The following is a 14,713-nucleotide window of genomic DNA, read 5'->3' as shown; positions in this document are numbered from 1 at the left end:
AAAGAAGAGAAGTCTTCTCAGAAGATCTTCGATCTTATAGATAAAGATGGAAGATCTAGAGCTACCAGAAACACAAGAACCACAAATAGAGTGATCAAAAGTTATACCGCCATTCTAGAAGCAGAAGAAATGTAGGAGAGAACTTCCACATTCTGACAACTGACCTGTAAGACTCTGTAGGCCCGCCCCCAGTGTGGACAGGAATGAGCCAATAAGGATCACCCATTCGTTAGGCCAAGCTAATTTGGCAACCACAAGGCCTCCATTAATGCTTTCACCAAATCTGAAAGTAAAAAAAAATCCAAACTATTATCTAATTAGTTATTAGTGTAACAAAAACAACTGTATTACTACATTTCAATAACTAATAGCTATGCATTAAGTAGATAACTTAGGTCAGGGATAGATTGCTGGCTATTTGTTTTACTTACTTGTCTCGGAGAAGTTCGCCTTCCACTGTTCCAGCAAAGAAGATAACACTTGTGATATCTGTATGGGCTAAGGATATGAATTTATGTACATGTAACTTCCTTTGGTCAAAATCTTATGACAATATACATGTATGTGTTTTAATTTGTTTGATTGATAGATTTTGTTATGTCTTATCAAAAGCCAGGGTCTTTTGAGGATTTGACAGGTTTGGGAGGTGAAGGAAAACTTGAGCATGAAGTGAAAAACCACAGACTTAATATCAGTGTCTGGTAGCTGCCCCACTTAGGATTCAAACTAGTAACCCAGAGGTGGTAATATGTCTGACCACCCTATCCACTGAACTACCATAACCCCTATATGTTTTCAACCCTTCTGATTCTCAGATTCTACAACCAATCCCTACAGTTAAAATCCATATATATTTGATAATTATTAAATCAGCAACACAGCTAATATTTCCAAGCCCTGACTAAAATCAATGATAGTTTCTAGCCAATGTTATCTATTGGTCACTTTGGCCTGTTGAATGTTGTAAGTTTTTGCCTTCCTCCTCCTTTAATATTCTAATGAACAGGCTAAGGTCAGATATTTTACTAATCCTGGGACAAATAAAGGCTTGGTCATGACTACCATGACTCAATAAAATAAGTATGAAACTGACACATTTTTACATAAAAAAGTTACATTACAGCGAAGTTTCATGAATAACAACAGAGAACAGGCTGTCCCTCCCCCCCTGGTAGTAGGTAGTATAAGGATACAGACAAATGACGTGGTCGCTATGGCAGCGATGGTGCCTACTGGTATGGACTTAGAGGCGTCAGCCAAATCACCTGACCTGTTGGAACCTGCCATTATACCTGAAAGGTCAAAGGTCAAATATTAGAAAAGATCCTAGAAGAAGCCTAGATAGTTAAACATAAGAAATATCCTCATACTGGTATATTGTAAATGGGTTTTCTTAACAAACTGTCGTCCACCATTTGGTCCTGATAAACATTATCTGAAAGGTAATATTCAAATCCATGTATAATCATTTTACTTTATCTTTCTACATTGTCTTATAAGCCAGCAGTGTAAAATAAATAATTGTCAGATTTTGAAGATGGAGAGAGTCAATGCTTGACAGTCAGCTTTACTCCTAAATATGCAAGATCTACTAACAGAAGTATTGGTCATTTGGTTCAGCATATATGAGCCCTAAATACCTTATTTCATTTGATGTATATATTACATCTATCTGTATCAATATAGGCAGTGTTTAACAATTACCTGTACAGGAGGGGAAGTAGATAGCCAGTAGTACCATAAACGATGATGTAATGTCGGCGATGATTTCTGCCTGGGACATACTGCTGTCATCTGTTCCAATAATCTTATCCTTCCGTGTATATCTGTTGTCCAGATTTTCTGGAAATACATTACATCTATATGAAATCTCTATGTTGGTAGTTCTTGATTCCAACATTGCTTCAGGCATAGAACAGGTCTCGTAACTTGATGCTATTTATGCAAATGTTAGGTTATTGAGAGAACTAATTTGACAACTGTGACCACGACACAAAGTCAAGGTCATTCATCAAAAAACATTTGCTTGTCACTTACTCCAGTGTATGCTACCCACCAAATCAGACCTTTGGACCTTTTGTTTATCATAAAGAGACTTTTGGAGAATGTCTATGTAGGGTTTGTCTGCAGCCTATCCCTGAAGAATGTTTCCGGCAAAACAATGTATTTCCGTAAATTCATCCATAGTGCACTACAGATATAATTGACACGGTGCCACAAGGTCAGCCAGCCCTTACCCAGAGTGTAAACAATGTAAAACTTACGTATGAATACGCCACTGCTGAGACCGGGTATTCCTGGTATGATCCGCGCCGAGTGTTCCTCGAAGTAGTCACCCTTACAGTCTGTCGTACCATTAAAAACATTACAGTAACTTGAGAAAATACCTCCACTAATATTGGGATTTTTAGAGCACAAAAACGTCCCATTTACTTCCACTATTTTTGATGACATCAGTCGATCTCCTAACATACATATTCTGTAAAAGAAGGGAATCGTATTTGTTAGTGAATGGGAAATAAAACAAACAGGTTATCAATCAACAACATCAACAACATCAAAAGAGGTTACGAGACCTTTATGAGATTATTCTAATTTCAGGACATTCTCTCTTCTTTTTCAAATACACAGATATGTACAAAATTTGAAATCTTATATGAAAATGTCTCACCTATCATTCAATAAAATAAATATAAACACAGACACTACTACCAGGTATAAATTAACTTCTATTTACTTCTGAGGGGAAAGCAATAGGTCAGGACTAATGGTATCTGACTATGGTTGTCTTTCTTTATATGCCATAGGAGATGTCTGTTAGACATGATTACCCCTCTGTGAGGCAGTAGGGGATTGTAAGGTAAGGACTACTACTGTCTCATAGAGGCAGGGGATTGTAAGGTAAGGACTACTACTGTCTCATAGAGGCAGGGGATTATAAGGTCAGGACTACTACTGTCTCATAGAGGCAGGGGATTATAAGGTCAGGACTACTATTGTCTCATAGAGGCAGGGGATTGTAAGGTAAGGACTTCTACTGTCTCATGGAGGCAGGGGATTGTAAGGTAAGGACTACTACTGTCTCATAGAGGCAGGGGATTGTAAGGTAAGGACTACTACTGTCTCATAGAGGCAGGGGATTGTAAGGTAAGGACTACTACTGTCTCATAGAGGCAGGGGATTGTAAGGTAAGGACTTCTACTGTCTCATGGAGGCAGGGGATTGTAAGGTAAGGACTACTACTGTCTCATAGAGGCAGTGGATTGTAAGGTAAGGACTACTACTGTCTCATAGAGGCAGTGGATTGTAAGGTAAGGACTACTACTGTTTCATGGAGGCAGGGGATTGCAAGGTAAGGACTACATACTACTGTCTCATAGAGGCAGGGGATTGTAAGGTAAGGACTACTATTGTTTCATGGAGGCAGGGGATTGTAAGGTAAAGACTACTACTGTCTCATGGAGGCAGGGGAATGTAAGGTAAGGACTACTACTGTCTCATGGAGGCAGGGGATTGTAAGGTAAAGACTACTACTGTCTCATGGAGGCAGGGGATTGTAAGGTAAGGACTACTACTGTCTCATGGAGGCAGGGGAATTGTAAGGTAAGGACTACTACTGTCTCATGGAGGCAGGGGATTGTAAGGTAAGGACTACTACTGTCTCATGGAGGCAGGGGATTGTAAGGTAAGGACTACTACTGTCTCATGGAGGCAGGGGATTGTAAGGTAAGGACTACTACTGTCTCATGGAGGCAGGGGATTGTAAGATAAGGACTACTACTCTCTCATGGAGGCAGGGTATTGTAAGGTAAGGACTACTACTGTCTCATGGAGGCAGGGGTATTCTTATAGACACTGTCTCCTTTTATATGGCGTTATAGATTAATCTTGATCTAAACTGGTAAGTCGATGGATCAAGTTAGACCGGGACACAACCATAATAGCATGTGATTGACATTGTGTAACACTTTAATGCCCCCTCCATTTCATAGCAGTTGCATACAAAATTGTTTTCATATCGATCAATAATTTGGTAACATTTTCGTGCTGAAAAGAATGAAGAAACATCCATGGCTAAAATTGAACCCTTAAGAAAATGATAGAAAAATTACGTTATTGCAAATTACACCAAGACGTTTGCAACATGACAGTTCCACATCTCAACAGGAACTTAAGTATTATACAAGCTGTTCATGTTAACAGTAAAAGTTCACAGATCTAGCATGAGACTGTGAATGTGGACAATGGATACTGTATAATATATGATCACATCAAAAATCAAATTAGTGGGTTTAATCACTCAAATATTACAAATTGTTATTCTGTTAAATATAAACCTGCATGAGACTCCAGAATTAAGTCGAAGAGTCAGATCAATATTATTGTTAAGAGGGCTTTGTAGAATTGATCTCTCAGGACTGTTTCTGCAGGCTAATGTCAAACAATTATTACAAATGTATTACTGATAGTGTGAGATTAACTCTAGTAAAGGGAACATTTTATACCTTCTTCATGAAGCTATAGTTTTATATCAAGCCAACGATTGAATGACAAAATATATAAAATAGTGATTTGTTTTTGTGAAAATTTGTTATCTTTTCATTCAACAGTGAAGGACCATTGTCTTCCTAAGGGAATACTTTTGAATGTGAGGATCAAGGCTATAGCCCACTGGATCAGTACCACATGGTTCATCACCGTAAATCTTTAATGGTTTACAGGTTTTAGTCTAGACACACTAATGATAATAGATTGACCTTTGAGTTTAAAGGTCACACTGACCTATAGACCGTACTCTGCAACTTTAGGTACGATCTACATGTCACATAAAGTAGGGCTTATAAGACAAGAAATTGTTAACAGAATCTGAAGAAGATCCCGAAGACAGAGCGCCTGAGGAACCAGAACCCATTCTCTTTTTAGATAGGGATGTATAATTCAGGAACAAGGTAATGCTAAACAATTTTACAGGCATTATATTTATACATGGATCAAGCAAAATATCAAAAATACAGAATCATTTCTGTTGCAACAATTTCAAAAAAATGTATTTCATGTGATCGATCACAAGTGAGAATAAAGAATTGTCTTCAAACATATTTCAGATTACTCAAACATGCAGACTTTGGAAAAAACACTTCAAGAATACTGAGTTTAATGCTGAAGTAAGTACCATAGGATACCATCACACAACTGGGGGATATCTCAAACAGGAATAAGGATGTGATTACCGCACAACTGGGGGATATCTCCAACAGGAATAAGGAAACTGGGGATATCTCAAACAGGAATAAGGATGTGATTACCGCACAACTGGGGGATATCTCCAACAGGAATAAGGGTGTGATCACCGCACAACTGGGGGATATCTCAAACAGGAATAAGGATATGATCACCGCACAATTAGGGGATATCTCAAACAGGAATAAGGATGTGATCACCGCACAACACTGGGGGATATCTCAAAAGGAATATAAGGATGTAATCACTGCACAACTGGGGGATAAAAGGATAAGGATTATCACTCACAATGGGGGAATCTCAAACAGGAATAAGGATGTGATCACCGCACAACTGGGGGATATCTCAAACAGGAATAAGGATGTGATCACCGCACAACTGGGGGATATCTCAAACAGGAATAAGGATATGATCTCCGCACAATTAGGGGATATCTCAAAATGAAAAGTTATAAAAACGTGATCACAGCACAACAATGGGGGATATCTACAACAGGAATAAGGATGTATTCACACAATGGGATACAACCACGGGGGATATCTTCACGGTACAACTGGGGGATATCTCAAACAGGAATAAGGATATGATCGCCGCACAACTCGGGGATATCTCAAACAGGAATAAGGATGTAATCATCGCACAACTGGGGGGTATCTCAAAATTGAATAAGGATGTGATCATCGTACAACTGGGGGATATCTCCAACAGCAATAAGGGTGTGATCACTGCACAACTGGGGGATATCTACAACAGGAATAAGGATGTGATCACCGCACAATTAGGTGATATCTCAAAATGAAATTAAAACGTGATCACAGCACAACTGGGGGATATCTCAAAAAAGGAATAAGGATGTGATCACAGCACAACTGGGGGATATCTCAAAATAAAATAAGGATGTGATCACAGCAAAACTGAAGGACATCTCAAAATGGAATTAAAATGTGATCATAACGCAACTGGGGGATATCTCAAAATGGAATAAGGAGGTGATCACAGCACAACTGGGCAATGTCTCAAAATTGAATTAAAATGTGATCACAGCATAATTAGGGGACATGTCTCAAGCTGAAATTGGGATGCAATCAAAACATAATGGGTTGATTGTCTCAATCTAGAATTAAATATTGATCACTGTATAAGTTTGAGGAATGTCTCGCTAAACACTTTGGATATGATATCAAACATATATATATGGTGAAAGATTATGTAAGCTTTAAATTGACAACAAACCCTGTAATGGCCTTTATCATTTTGATGGTCTTGGTGCATTGCTGCATGAAAATCACACATTGGCTCTAACTATAGATTTGTATGTGTTAGAAGAGCCATTAATTCCATGTAATATTATGTTTGGGATTCCCAAGTAAAACCACCAAATATATTGATTCCCCAAGGAAGATTTGTTTCACAGCACCGTCAGACAGATTTTCAGAGAGAAACTGACAAAATGTTGCCAGTTTGCATGCCTACAACTCACCTAGCATAAACATGTCAACACAATATTGACAAGTAACACAACTCACTATTTCATGCATGACAGAATGCTGTGTAAAATAGTCCACTGACTTGATAAAGATAGATGGAAAAATATTCAATGGGGAAATTTCAAAACAAGAGGCCTGTGGGGCCTGCATTGCTCACCTGACCATCCCAATCACTATAGAAATGCTTCAATCTATTTCCTCTTTTAGGTTTCAGTCCTAGAGGGGCCAGAGGCACCACTTACAAGGTATACATATTTCTGCCTTTTCCAAAAGAATGTTCTTGTCAAATTGCCGTATGTTCATTTACAACTTTATGCCTATGCATCAAACAAATTTGAATATAAAATTGAAAGACAACAAACAAAAAGATGACGGACGCCACACCAAGACATAAAGCATCATCACGCAGCCTATAGGCCAACGGAACAAACAGGAAACCAACAGAATACATTTGTATTAGTAAATTCATCCCCTTCACCATAAGGAAAACTGACTTGACCTTTTAACAGATCTATGTATCTACAGATAACAGTATAGAATATATCAAAACTTGTATGATAATTTAGTAATTGAAACATGAATTTCATTCATAAAAGGATTAATAAAAACACATAATTTTCAAAAATAAGTAATAAATTCATTTACGAACAATAAGAAAAAAGAGATTGTAACTTGTAAAATAATAACTTTTAAAGGGTTAGTAGTAAGGTCAATCAAAAGTGAAGTAAAAGGTCAAAGTTGAGAGGGCATCACACTGTATCAATGTTTACCTCAAGTGTTAACGCTACATTGTAGTATCAGTAGCATGCTGAAATTAAACAAATATCATCAAACTTGTACAACATCGAATACACAACACAAAATATCACAATATCGACCACAAACAAAATAATAACTTTCTCAGCTGGTTATTAAGATCCATGATACAACTTTACATCATCTCAAAAATAGAAGACATTGTCGGGTGAATAACGACTAAAGTAATGGCTACTTACGATAAACTACTGTCAGGATTAGCTGCGAAGATTCCAATATATATACAAAAGATGGAGAGAATAACACACGCGAGAGACAGCGCAGCAAATTTACTGACAAATGCCACACCAATAAATACGATGATGGCCAGGAGAATAAGTACACAAGTCCCGTACACCCGATAGTTGTTGAATGCATTTGCCTGAACACTCATGTCGCCAAATATAGACATCTGCGGTGCCATGTATTTCTGTGAAAAAGAAAAATATAAAATGCTTTAGCCTTTTCTACTTCATAAAGAACCAATTTTAGCTAAGTTACTAAATAAAGATTTTTTGAAACCCTAGACTATTACATTTACTCATTAACTGAATAATGTTTTGTGCAAGATTTTCTGCCTGACATGAATTATGCCAGGTATGTCATTTATTTGACTCATTAACTGAATAATGTTTTGTGCAAGATTTTCTGCCTGACATGAATTATGCCAGGTATGTCGGTATTATGAACCCAAATAGAGTTATTGTTTCATTTGATAGCTATGTCAATGGCCATCATCAATTTATCACATTACTGACCCATTCATTCATGTCATAAATATCTTAATACACACATGTAATGACACTATTGTGACGTCACAGGTAATAATGACGTCATAATCTAAATATGACGTTGCATATACTATGTCTAATTTTGGCATTACTAAAATTCAACGCACTGAAATTTGACATTACCCATACCATTTCTTTCTTCATGTTGGTATAAAAATGTTATTCTGTATTTTGGTGAATAAATTTGTTTTATCATCATAAGTTTTAACACCAATCTTAGAGATTTATGGACAGAAATTGAGGTCAAAGTTATATTGTATACTGATCTAAAGATTTTGTACATGGGTGACAGGCTTGGATGGGCTCAGGAAGACGTGACGGGATTCTTTCATTGAAGTACACTATAGTGAAACTATGTAACAAGCTTTGGATTGCTTTCAGGTGGCATTGATAGGCAATATGAATGCCAGGCAAACAATCACAAATTCAATAAAGAGCTCTAGAAATTCATGAGGAATTTGTGTTTATTCAATTGGAATTCAGTGATTGTGAATGAAACTAAGGTCACTTCAATTGATAGTTGTACTGACCAGAAAGATAAAGCAGTTGAAGGCATAAAAAAAACTTGATGGCAGAAAAATGATTATGATAATGGGAGCGATTGGTTTATAAATGACATTCATAGACTTTGGAATGCCAACTGGATTTGGTAGCATTAACAGTATATATGGAAATCCTAAGACATGGTTATATTATAAAATCAATTTGTTCTCCTGAACAATCAGTATAATTGTCTTTGACATTTAACTAACATTCCCTGACTGCGCCTGTTAGCACACAATCACGTCTAGGACAGATATTTACCACCAATATCTCTATAGATCCTATGATATACATCGATGAAGCCACCGTCGTCCCTAGATAGAAGAGAATCCCGACAGCTCCACCAAATTCTGGTCCCAGCGCTCGAGATATCATAAAGTATGAGCCACCGCCAGGAACAACACCATTGGTAGCGATGGCACTCATCGATATAGCCGTTAGCATCGTCTGAAACCGACACATTTTGTAAGTAGAATGCAAGTAAACAATACAGTATTACAGCCGATATCATAAATCACGTGTCCCAGAGGTGTCGTTGTTATACAAAGGCTTCAAATACCACAACTAATTGTAGACTAAAACCGCTAAGCAGCATCATTCTGAGAAATTACTATATATATATATACTACATTTACTATTTGTCATGTCTTAAACACATTTTTATATTCCTATAACATTAAGTGGATTAAGATCCAGAGAAATGCATGAAAATTACTAATACATTTAGTTTGATTTTATAGTGCAGGTTGATAAAACCTCCCAAATGAATGTAGTTAAATTGACTATAGACCATGGAAAAGCTTTTAATTGTCTTCTATTAAATTTACATTTAAATTCAGGATGCATATGAATTTCAACTTTAAAGAACTTAAGCAGAAAATGTTAGACAAAAGTCTTGAATCTCTCAACTATGCAGTGGCCTACTCTTTGAACACAGGGAAATGGCACGATCTTTTTTAACTAACAGTATACATGTATATGATACTATAATATATATATATGTATACTGTTGGTTAAAAATTTTCGTGCCAGGTCACTGTGTCTTTGAACACAGTATAATTAATAATGTCTTGCCTATGATGAATATGTGACGTAAGTTTGATTTCAGGCTTCGTGACCAGTCCAGCAGGAGGAAGAACTTTGGACACTGAAGGATGGATGGAGGGACAGAAAAACAAGCTAATAACAGCAAACCAGTTAGGAAAAACTCTTTAACAGATGTTGATTCCAGACAGACAAGATTGTCAGATTTGCTCTATTGAACGTTCATCGTGTCAAACGGCTCAATATTTGATGCTGCAATTAGCTCTCACAAACAGAGGGAAGGTTATCTTATTTGGAAAATCAATTCCACAGGCGACCATAAATATCCCAAAACAGATTAAGCTGGACACTAAAGTTACAAATTTGGCATTCAGCATGGTCTGCTAACATGTAGTAATGGTTCTGATATAGTTATGTATTTTCCTTTTAGACCACGCATCAACAATAGACCACCAGTTCTCTCCAGCATAACACTTTACCATATCTTATACATTGTAAAACAAATTCACCTTCTATAACATTAAGAACTTTGCACTAGTACTGACAATATTCAGTTTCCAAATTCATTCATTTCTTTTTTCATCAATTGACTTTATACTAAAAGTGGTCTTTTAATTGTTGCAATATTTAGTATTTACATTTTTTTCAGATCACAGACTTTAAAATGGAAAATAAAACTTCATAATGAACACATAATTTTAACATGAAATTGCCTTTACCTTTTCAATATCATTACCGAATACGGAAACCATATGATTATTAGTTAATAAGAAAACACCAAGCAGGTTTAGACATTAATATTGAATACTAAACATAATGATCTTAGTTCTAGACAATATGGTATCAAATAAATACTCACAGTACAACAGCAAATAATGACAATGCCTAGCCCCTCGAGGGCTCCCGCCATACCGACAATCCATGTCATACGTATAAAAAGTAACACACCAAAGATGTTCTGGATGGTGGGTAGGTATACACCAAGGAGTGTTCCAAGCTTGGCCTGAAGTAAAAGACATGAAAATTCAAAACCATAATGTCCATATCTAAATAATGCACTAAAAAGTTTATGACGGTTGACGTCCTATCACAGGTCGGATCATTAAAAGATGGCAGAGATGTTAATCAACGTCTTTCATTCAGACAAATTTACTGATTTTGGTACCACTTCTCTGACCCCTGGGGTCAACAGTCAAATAGGAGATAGAAATGGCCTAGTTGTAAAGTTGACATTGCTAAAATGATTGTTTTTATACACGTTTATTTGATTCATATTCGTATAATCTAAAAGTGGACATGCATTAAACAAAATGAAAAAAATCAAAAGGTGCTTAATAGGACGTAATTATTGCAAACCTATACAGTTTTGATAGTTTTGGTCTTTCTTTAAGCCCGGACGATTGAAATTGAGGCCTCAAAAGGGGGAGGGGCGCTTAAAGGCACATGGACCCTTATTGGGTTGAATACAGTAATTGTGATTGAAACAAGTCACATGATTTATGATTGTAAGATACGGAATACATTCCATGCTCGTAATTTATTTTCAAATGTTACAAAAGAGACTCACTAAATCTTGTGTCTTTGGTAACTTTTAAAACATTTATCACTTATGTGGAATAAATTCCATATCCAACAATCACTCGTAGTATCTTGAAATATATACCTGGTAGACTTAAACTATGAATTCTGCTAAACATGAGTTTAATAACTGTAGCCAACAACATTCCAAACCATCATATACTTCTGTTTTAGCAATACCTAGAGCGTTAACAAAACTACGAATTTCACATCGCCACCACCTGAACTGTATAATGGTGTCAGCTCACCTGTTTGGGTTTGTCATTATACTGTTCACTGATGTTCGGTTCAATGCCAGCCTGGTAATTGGAAATTCTATTGATGATCTGTGAAATCTTTCCTCGTTCTGACAGATCGTCCTGAAATACAACCAAAATTCAAGCATGTTTACATTGAATTGTAGTTTGAGAATTTTTTTTTTTTGCATTTACTGCTATCTAAGGTCTTTGTATTAAACCAAAACATGTCAAAATGCTCAAAGATTATAATTTTGTTTTGAAGACAAGATTTGTGTAAAGACAGAAATGTGATCCCAATTTAACTTTCTGGACAGAAGAGAATGGAAGATAATTAACCCTCTGCCTCACCTCTCTCTCTTATCAATAATTTTTCTTTCTATTGAACTCAAAATTGAACTTTGCAAAGATTTGAAGGGATCAAGAAAAATCTTGATCATAAAAGGGAAATCGAGAGATCTATGAAATTTTGTTTTGATTAAAGAGAAATACCATTTCAATAACTTAAATTGCTCAAATTTAAGGTGTGGATCGGTTGTCTTAGTTTTCCAATCAGTTTCAAAATGGTATATACGTAACAAGAGCACTTTTTTTTAATGTAATATGAGAAAGATATATTCAAGTGATTCTTTAATATCTGGTGGTATAAAAATAAGTAATGTTATTAACTATCTGACAGGTCTGCTACATACCACCAAAACACTACCACAAGCTTTGTTGTATGGAATTTTTATCAGTGAAACACCAGTAAATCTCCCTGCATCCTACATCATTTATAGGCTCTGCGCAGTTAGGTTTTACCAAATCCTCATTCAACAACATCAATACACAAATCCTGTTGTCTTGTTCTAAGTCTCGTGTTGTTTGTAACAAAATTTAACAGCTTTTGGAATCTAATATAGCCTCTGAAATTGACATATTAATAAAAGAGCGGGTGAATCGATAAGCAAGCTTGAGTAATAATTTCCAGACTGCCTTCTCTAACTACGACAAAAATCCATAAATTTTGCTTAACACACTAAGGAACATGAAATACTAGGAAAACTTCATAAAGTTCAAATCTGGCCTTTTGTAACTTTGAAGCAATTTTAAGAAATTACTGGCAAAAGATAATTACTAACTAGAATTGTAAGCCATTGGATAACTAATCTACCCCATCCATGACACTATATTTGTGACCATAACAACCAACTCACAGGTTGAAAATAGGGGCATTGTAATTGTCATCCTTCATAAAAAAAACATTCGAAAACAATAACCATTGTATATGTCATTCTCCCAAACCCCCAGTTGACTTGCAAACAACAGGCATCCAGTGTGATTCCATCATACCCCCACCCCTTCAAACCAACCCATTTGTCCATACCTCATACAGCGCCATCTGGTTTGAAAAGGGAGACAACTCATCATTGCTGGCAAGTGGTTCATTGTCTTTGTTACGGTCACTATCTTCTCCTGAAAACAGTAAAACAATATGTTACTCAAATAACATCTTTCTCCATAGAAACAAAAGAATAATTGTTCCAATTTCAAAGTCTTAATGCTGCAATGTATGCTATACATGTACATGTACAAACATTTATCATACAACATAATGCTGATATAAGAGCTGATTATTAATGGATTTTCTGTGGTGTAAAAGTGGAAAATATCTTATTTATATCAAATATTTGGCCTCAAACTACCCTAGTGTTTCTGCCTGAAATTGAAATCAATAACTTTGTGTCTGTACAAAGTGATATTCGATCCTGCAAGACGCTTGGAATTTATCAAAGTGTAGCTTACAAAGGTAGGCAGAGTTATGTAGATTTGAAAATATTGCAAACTCTTATTTCCATTGTCTGTCATTTAAATAGCATGCAATCTCCTGAGTTGCAAGGATGATTATACAATCTCCTGAACTGTCAGGATATCTGTAAAATCTTCTGAGCTGCTAAGATGTTTATATAATCTCCCAAGCTGCTAGAATATATGTACAATCTTCTGAGCTGTAAGGATATCTGTACAATCTCCTGAGCTGCTAGTATGTTTGTACAATTTCCTGAGTTGCAAGGATGTTGATATGATCACCGGAGCTGCTAGGATTTTAAGCAATCGCCAAAGCTGCTTTCTAAAGATGTTTATACAATCTCCTAAGCTGCTAGGATATCTGTACAATCTCCTGAGCTGCAATGATATCTGTACAATCTCCTGAGCTACAAGATTATCTGTACAATCTCCTGATCTGCTAGTTAAGGATGTGTCTTCAATCTCCTGAACTGCTAGGATGTCTGCACAATCTCCTGAGTTGCAAGGGTGTTGATAAACCTCCCAAACTGCTAGGATATATCTACAATCTCCTGAGCTGCTTGTATGTTTATATGTACAATCTACTGAGCTGCTTGGATTCTTATACAATGTCCCAAGTTGCTAGAATATATGTACAATCTCCTGAACTGCTAGAATGTTGATACAATCCCCTGAGCTGCTATGATGTTGATACAATCTCCTGAGCTGCTAGGATGTTGATACAATCTCCTGAGCTGCTAGGATGTTGATACAATCCCCTGAGCTACTAGGATGAATGTACAATCTCCTGAGCTGCTAGGATATATGTACAATCTCCTGAGCTGTTAGGATATATGTACAATCTCCTGAGCTGCTAGAATATATGCACAATCTCCTGAACTGCTAGGATATATGTACAATCTCCTGAGCTGCTAGAATATATGCACAATCTCCTGAGCTACAGGGATATCTATACAATCTCCTGAACTGCTAGGATATATGTACAATCTCCTGAACTGCTAGGATGTTGATGCAATCTCCTGAGCTGCTACGATGTTGATACAATCCCCTGAGCTACTAGGATGAATGTACAATCCCCTGAGCTACTAGGATGTATGTACAATCTCCTGAGCTGCTAGAATATATGTACAATCTCCTGAACTGCTAGGATGTTGATACAATCTCCTGAGCTGCTAGGATGTTGACACAATCTCCTAAGCTGCTAGGATGT

The 14,713-nt window shown here is 36.5% G+C and overlaps 1 protein-coding gene across 4 annotated transcripts in view; it reads right to left on the bottom strand.

The window, feature by feature from the left end:
• Positions 1-14,713, bottom strand: part of LOC138315130 (solute carrier family 12 member 4-like) — a 68,535-nt gene that overhangs the window by 19,765 nt on the left and 34,057 nt on the right. For all 4 annotated transcript variants that reach the window (XM_069255902.1, XM_069255903.1, XM_069255900.1 and 1 more), the window contains 10 exons: positions 13,082-13,170; positions 11,728-11,838; positions 10,761-10,904; positions 9,119-9,304; positions 7,724-7,953; positions 2,265-2,479; positions 1,705-1,842; positions 1,194-1,292; positions 432-489; positions 165-283 (listed from right to left, as the gene is read on the bottom strand). In XM_069255902.1, coding sequence (XP_069112003.1) covers positions 165-283; positions 432-489; positions 1,194-1,292; positions 1,705-1,842; positions 2,265-2,479; positions 7,724-7,953; positions 9,119-9,304; positions 10,761-10,904; positions 11,728-11,838; positions 13,082-13,170 — 1,389 coding nt within the window. The remainder of the gene's footprint in view (positions 1-164; positions 284-431; positions 490-1,193; positions 1,293-1,704; positions 1,843-2,264; positions 2,480-7,723; positions 7,954-9,118; positions 9,305-10,760; positions 10,905-11,727; positions 11,839-13,081; positions 13,171-14,713) is intronic.

This window comes from Argopecten irradians, chromosome 2 (assembly GCF_041381155.1).
Source record: "Argopecten irradians isolate NY chromosome 2, Ai_NY, whole genome shotgun sequence".
Lineage (NCBI taxonomy): Eukaryota > Metazoa > Mollusca > Bivalvia > Pectinida > Pectinidae > Argopecten > Argopecten irradians.
Note: the sequence above shows the minus strand (reverse complement) of the source record. Positions and strands in the feature narration are given on the sequence as shown.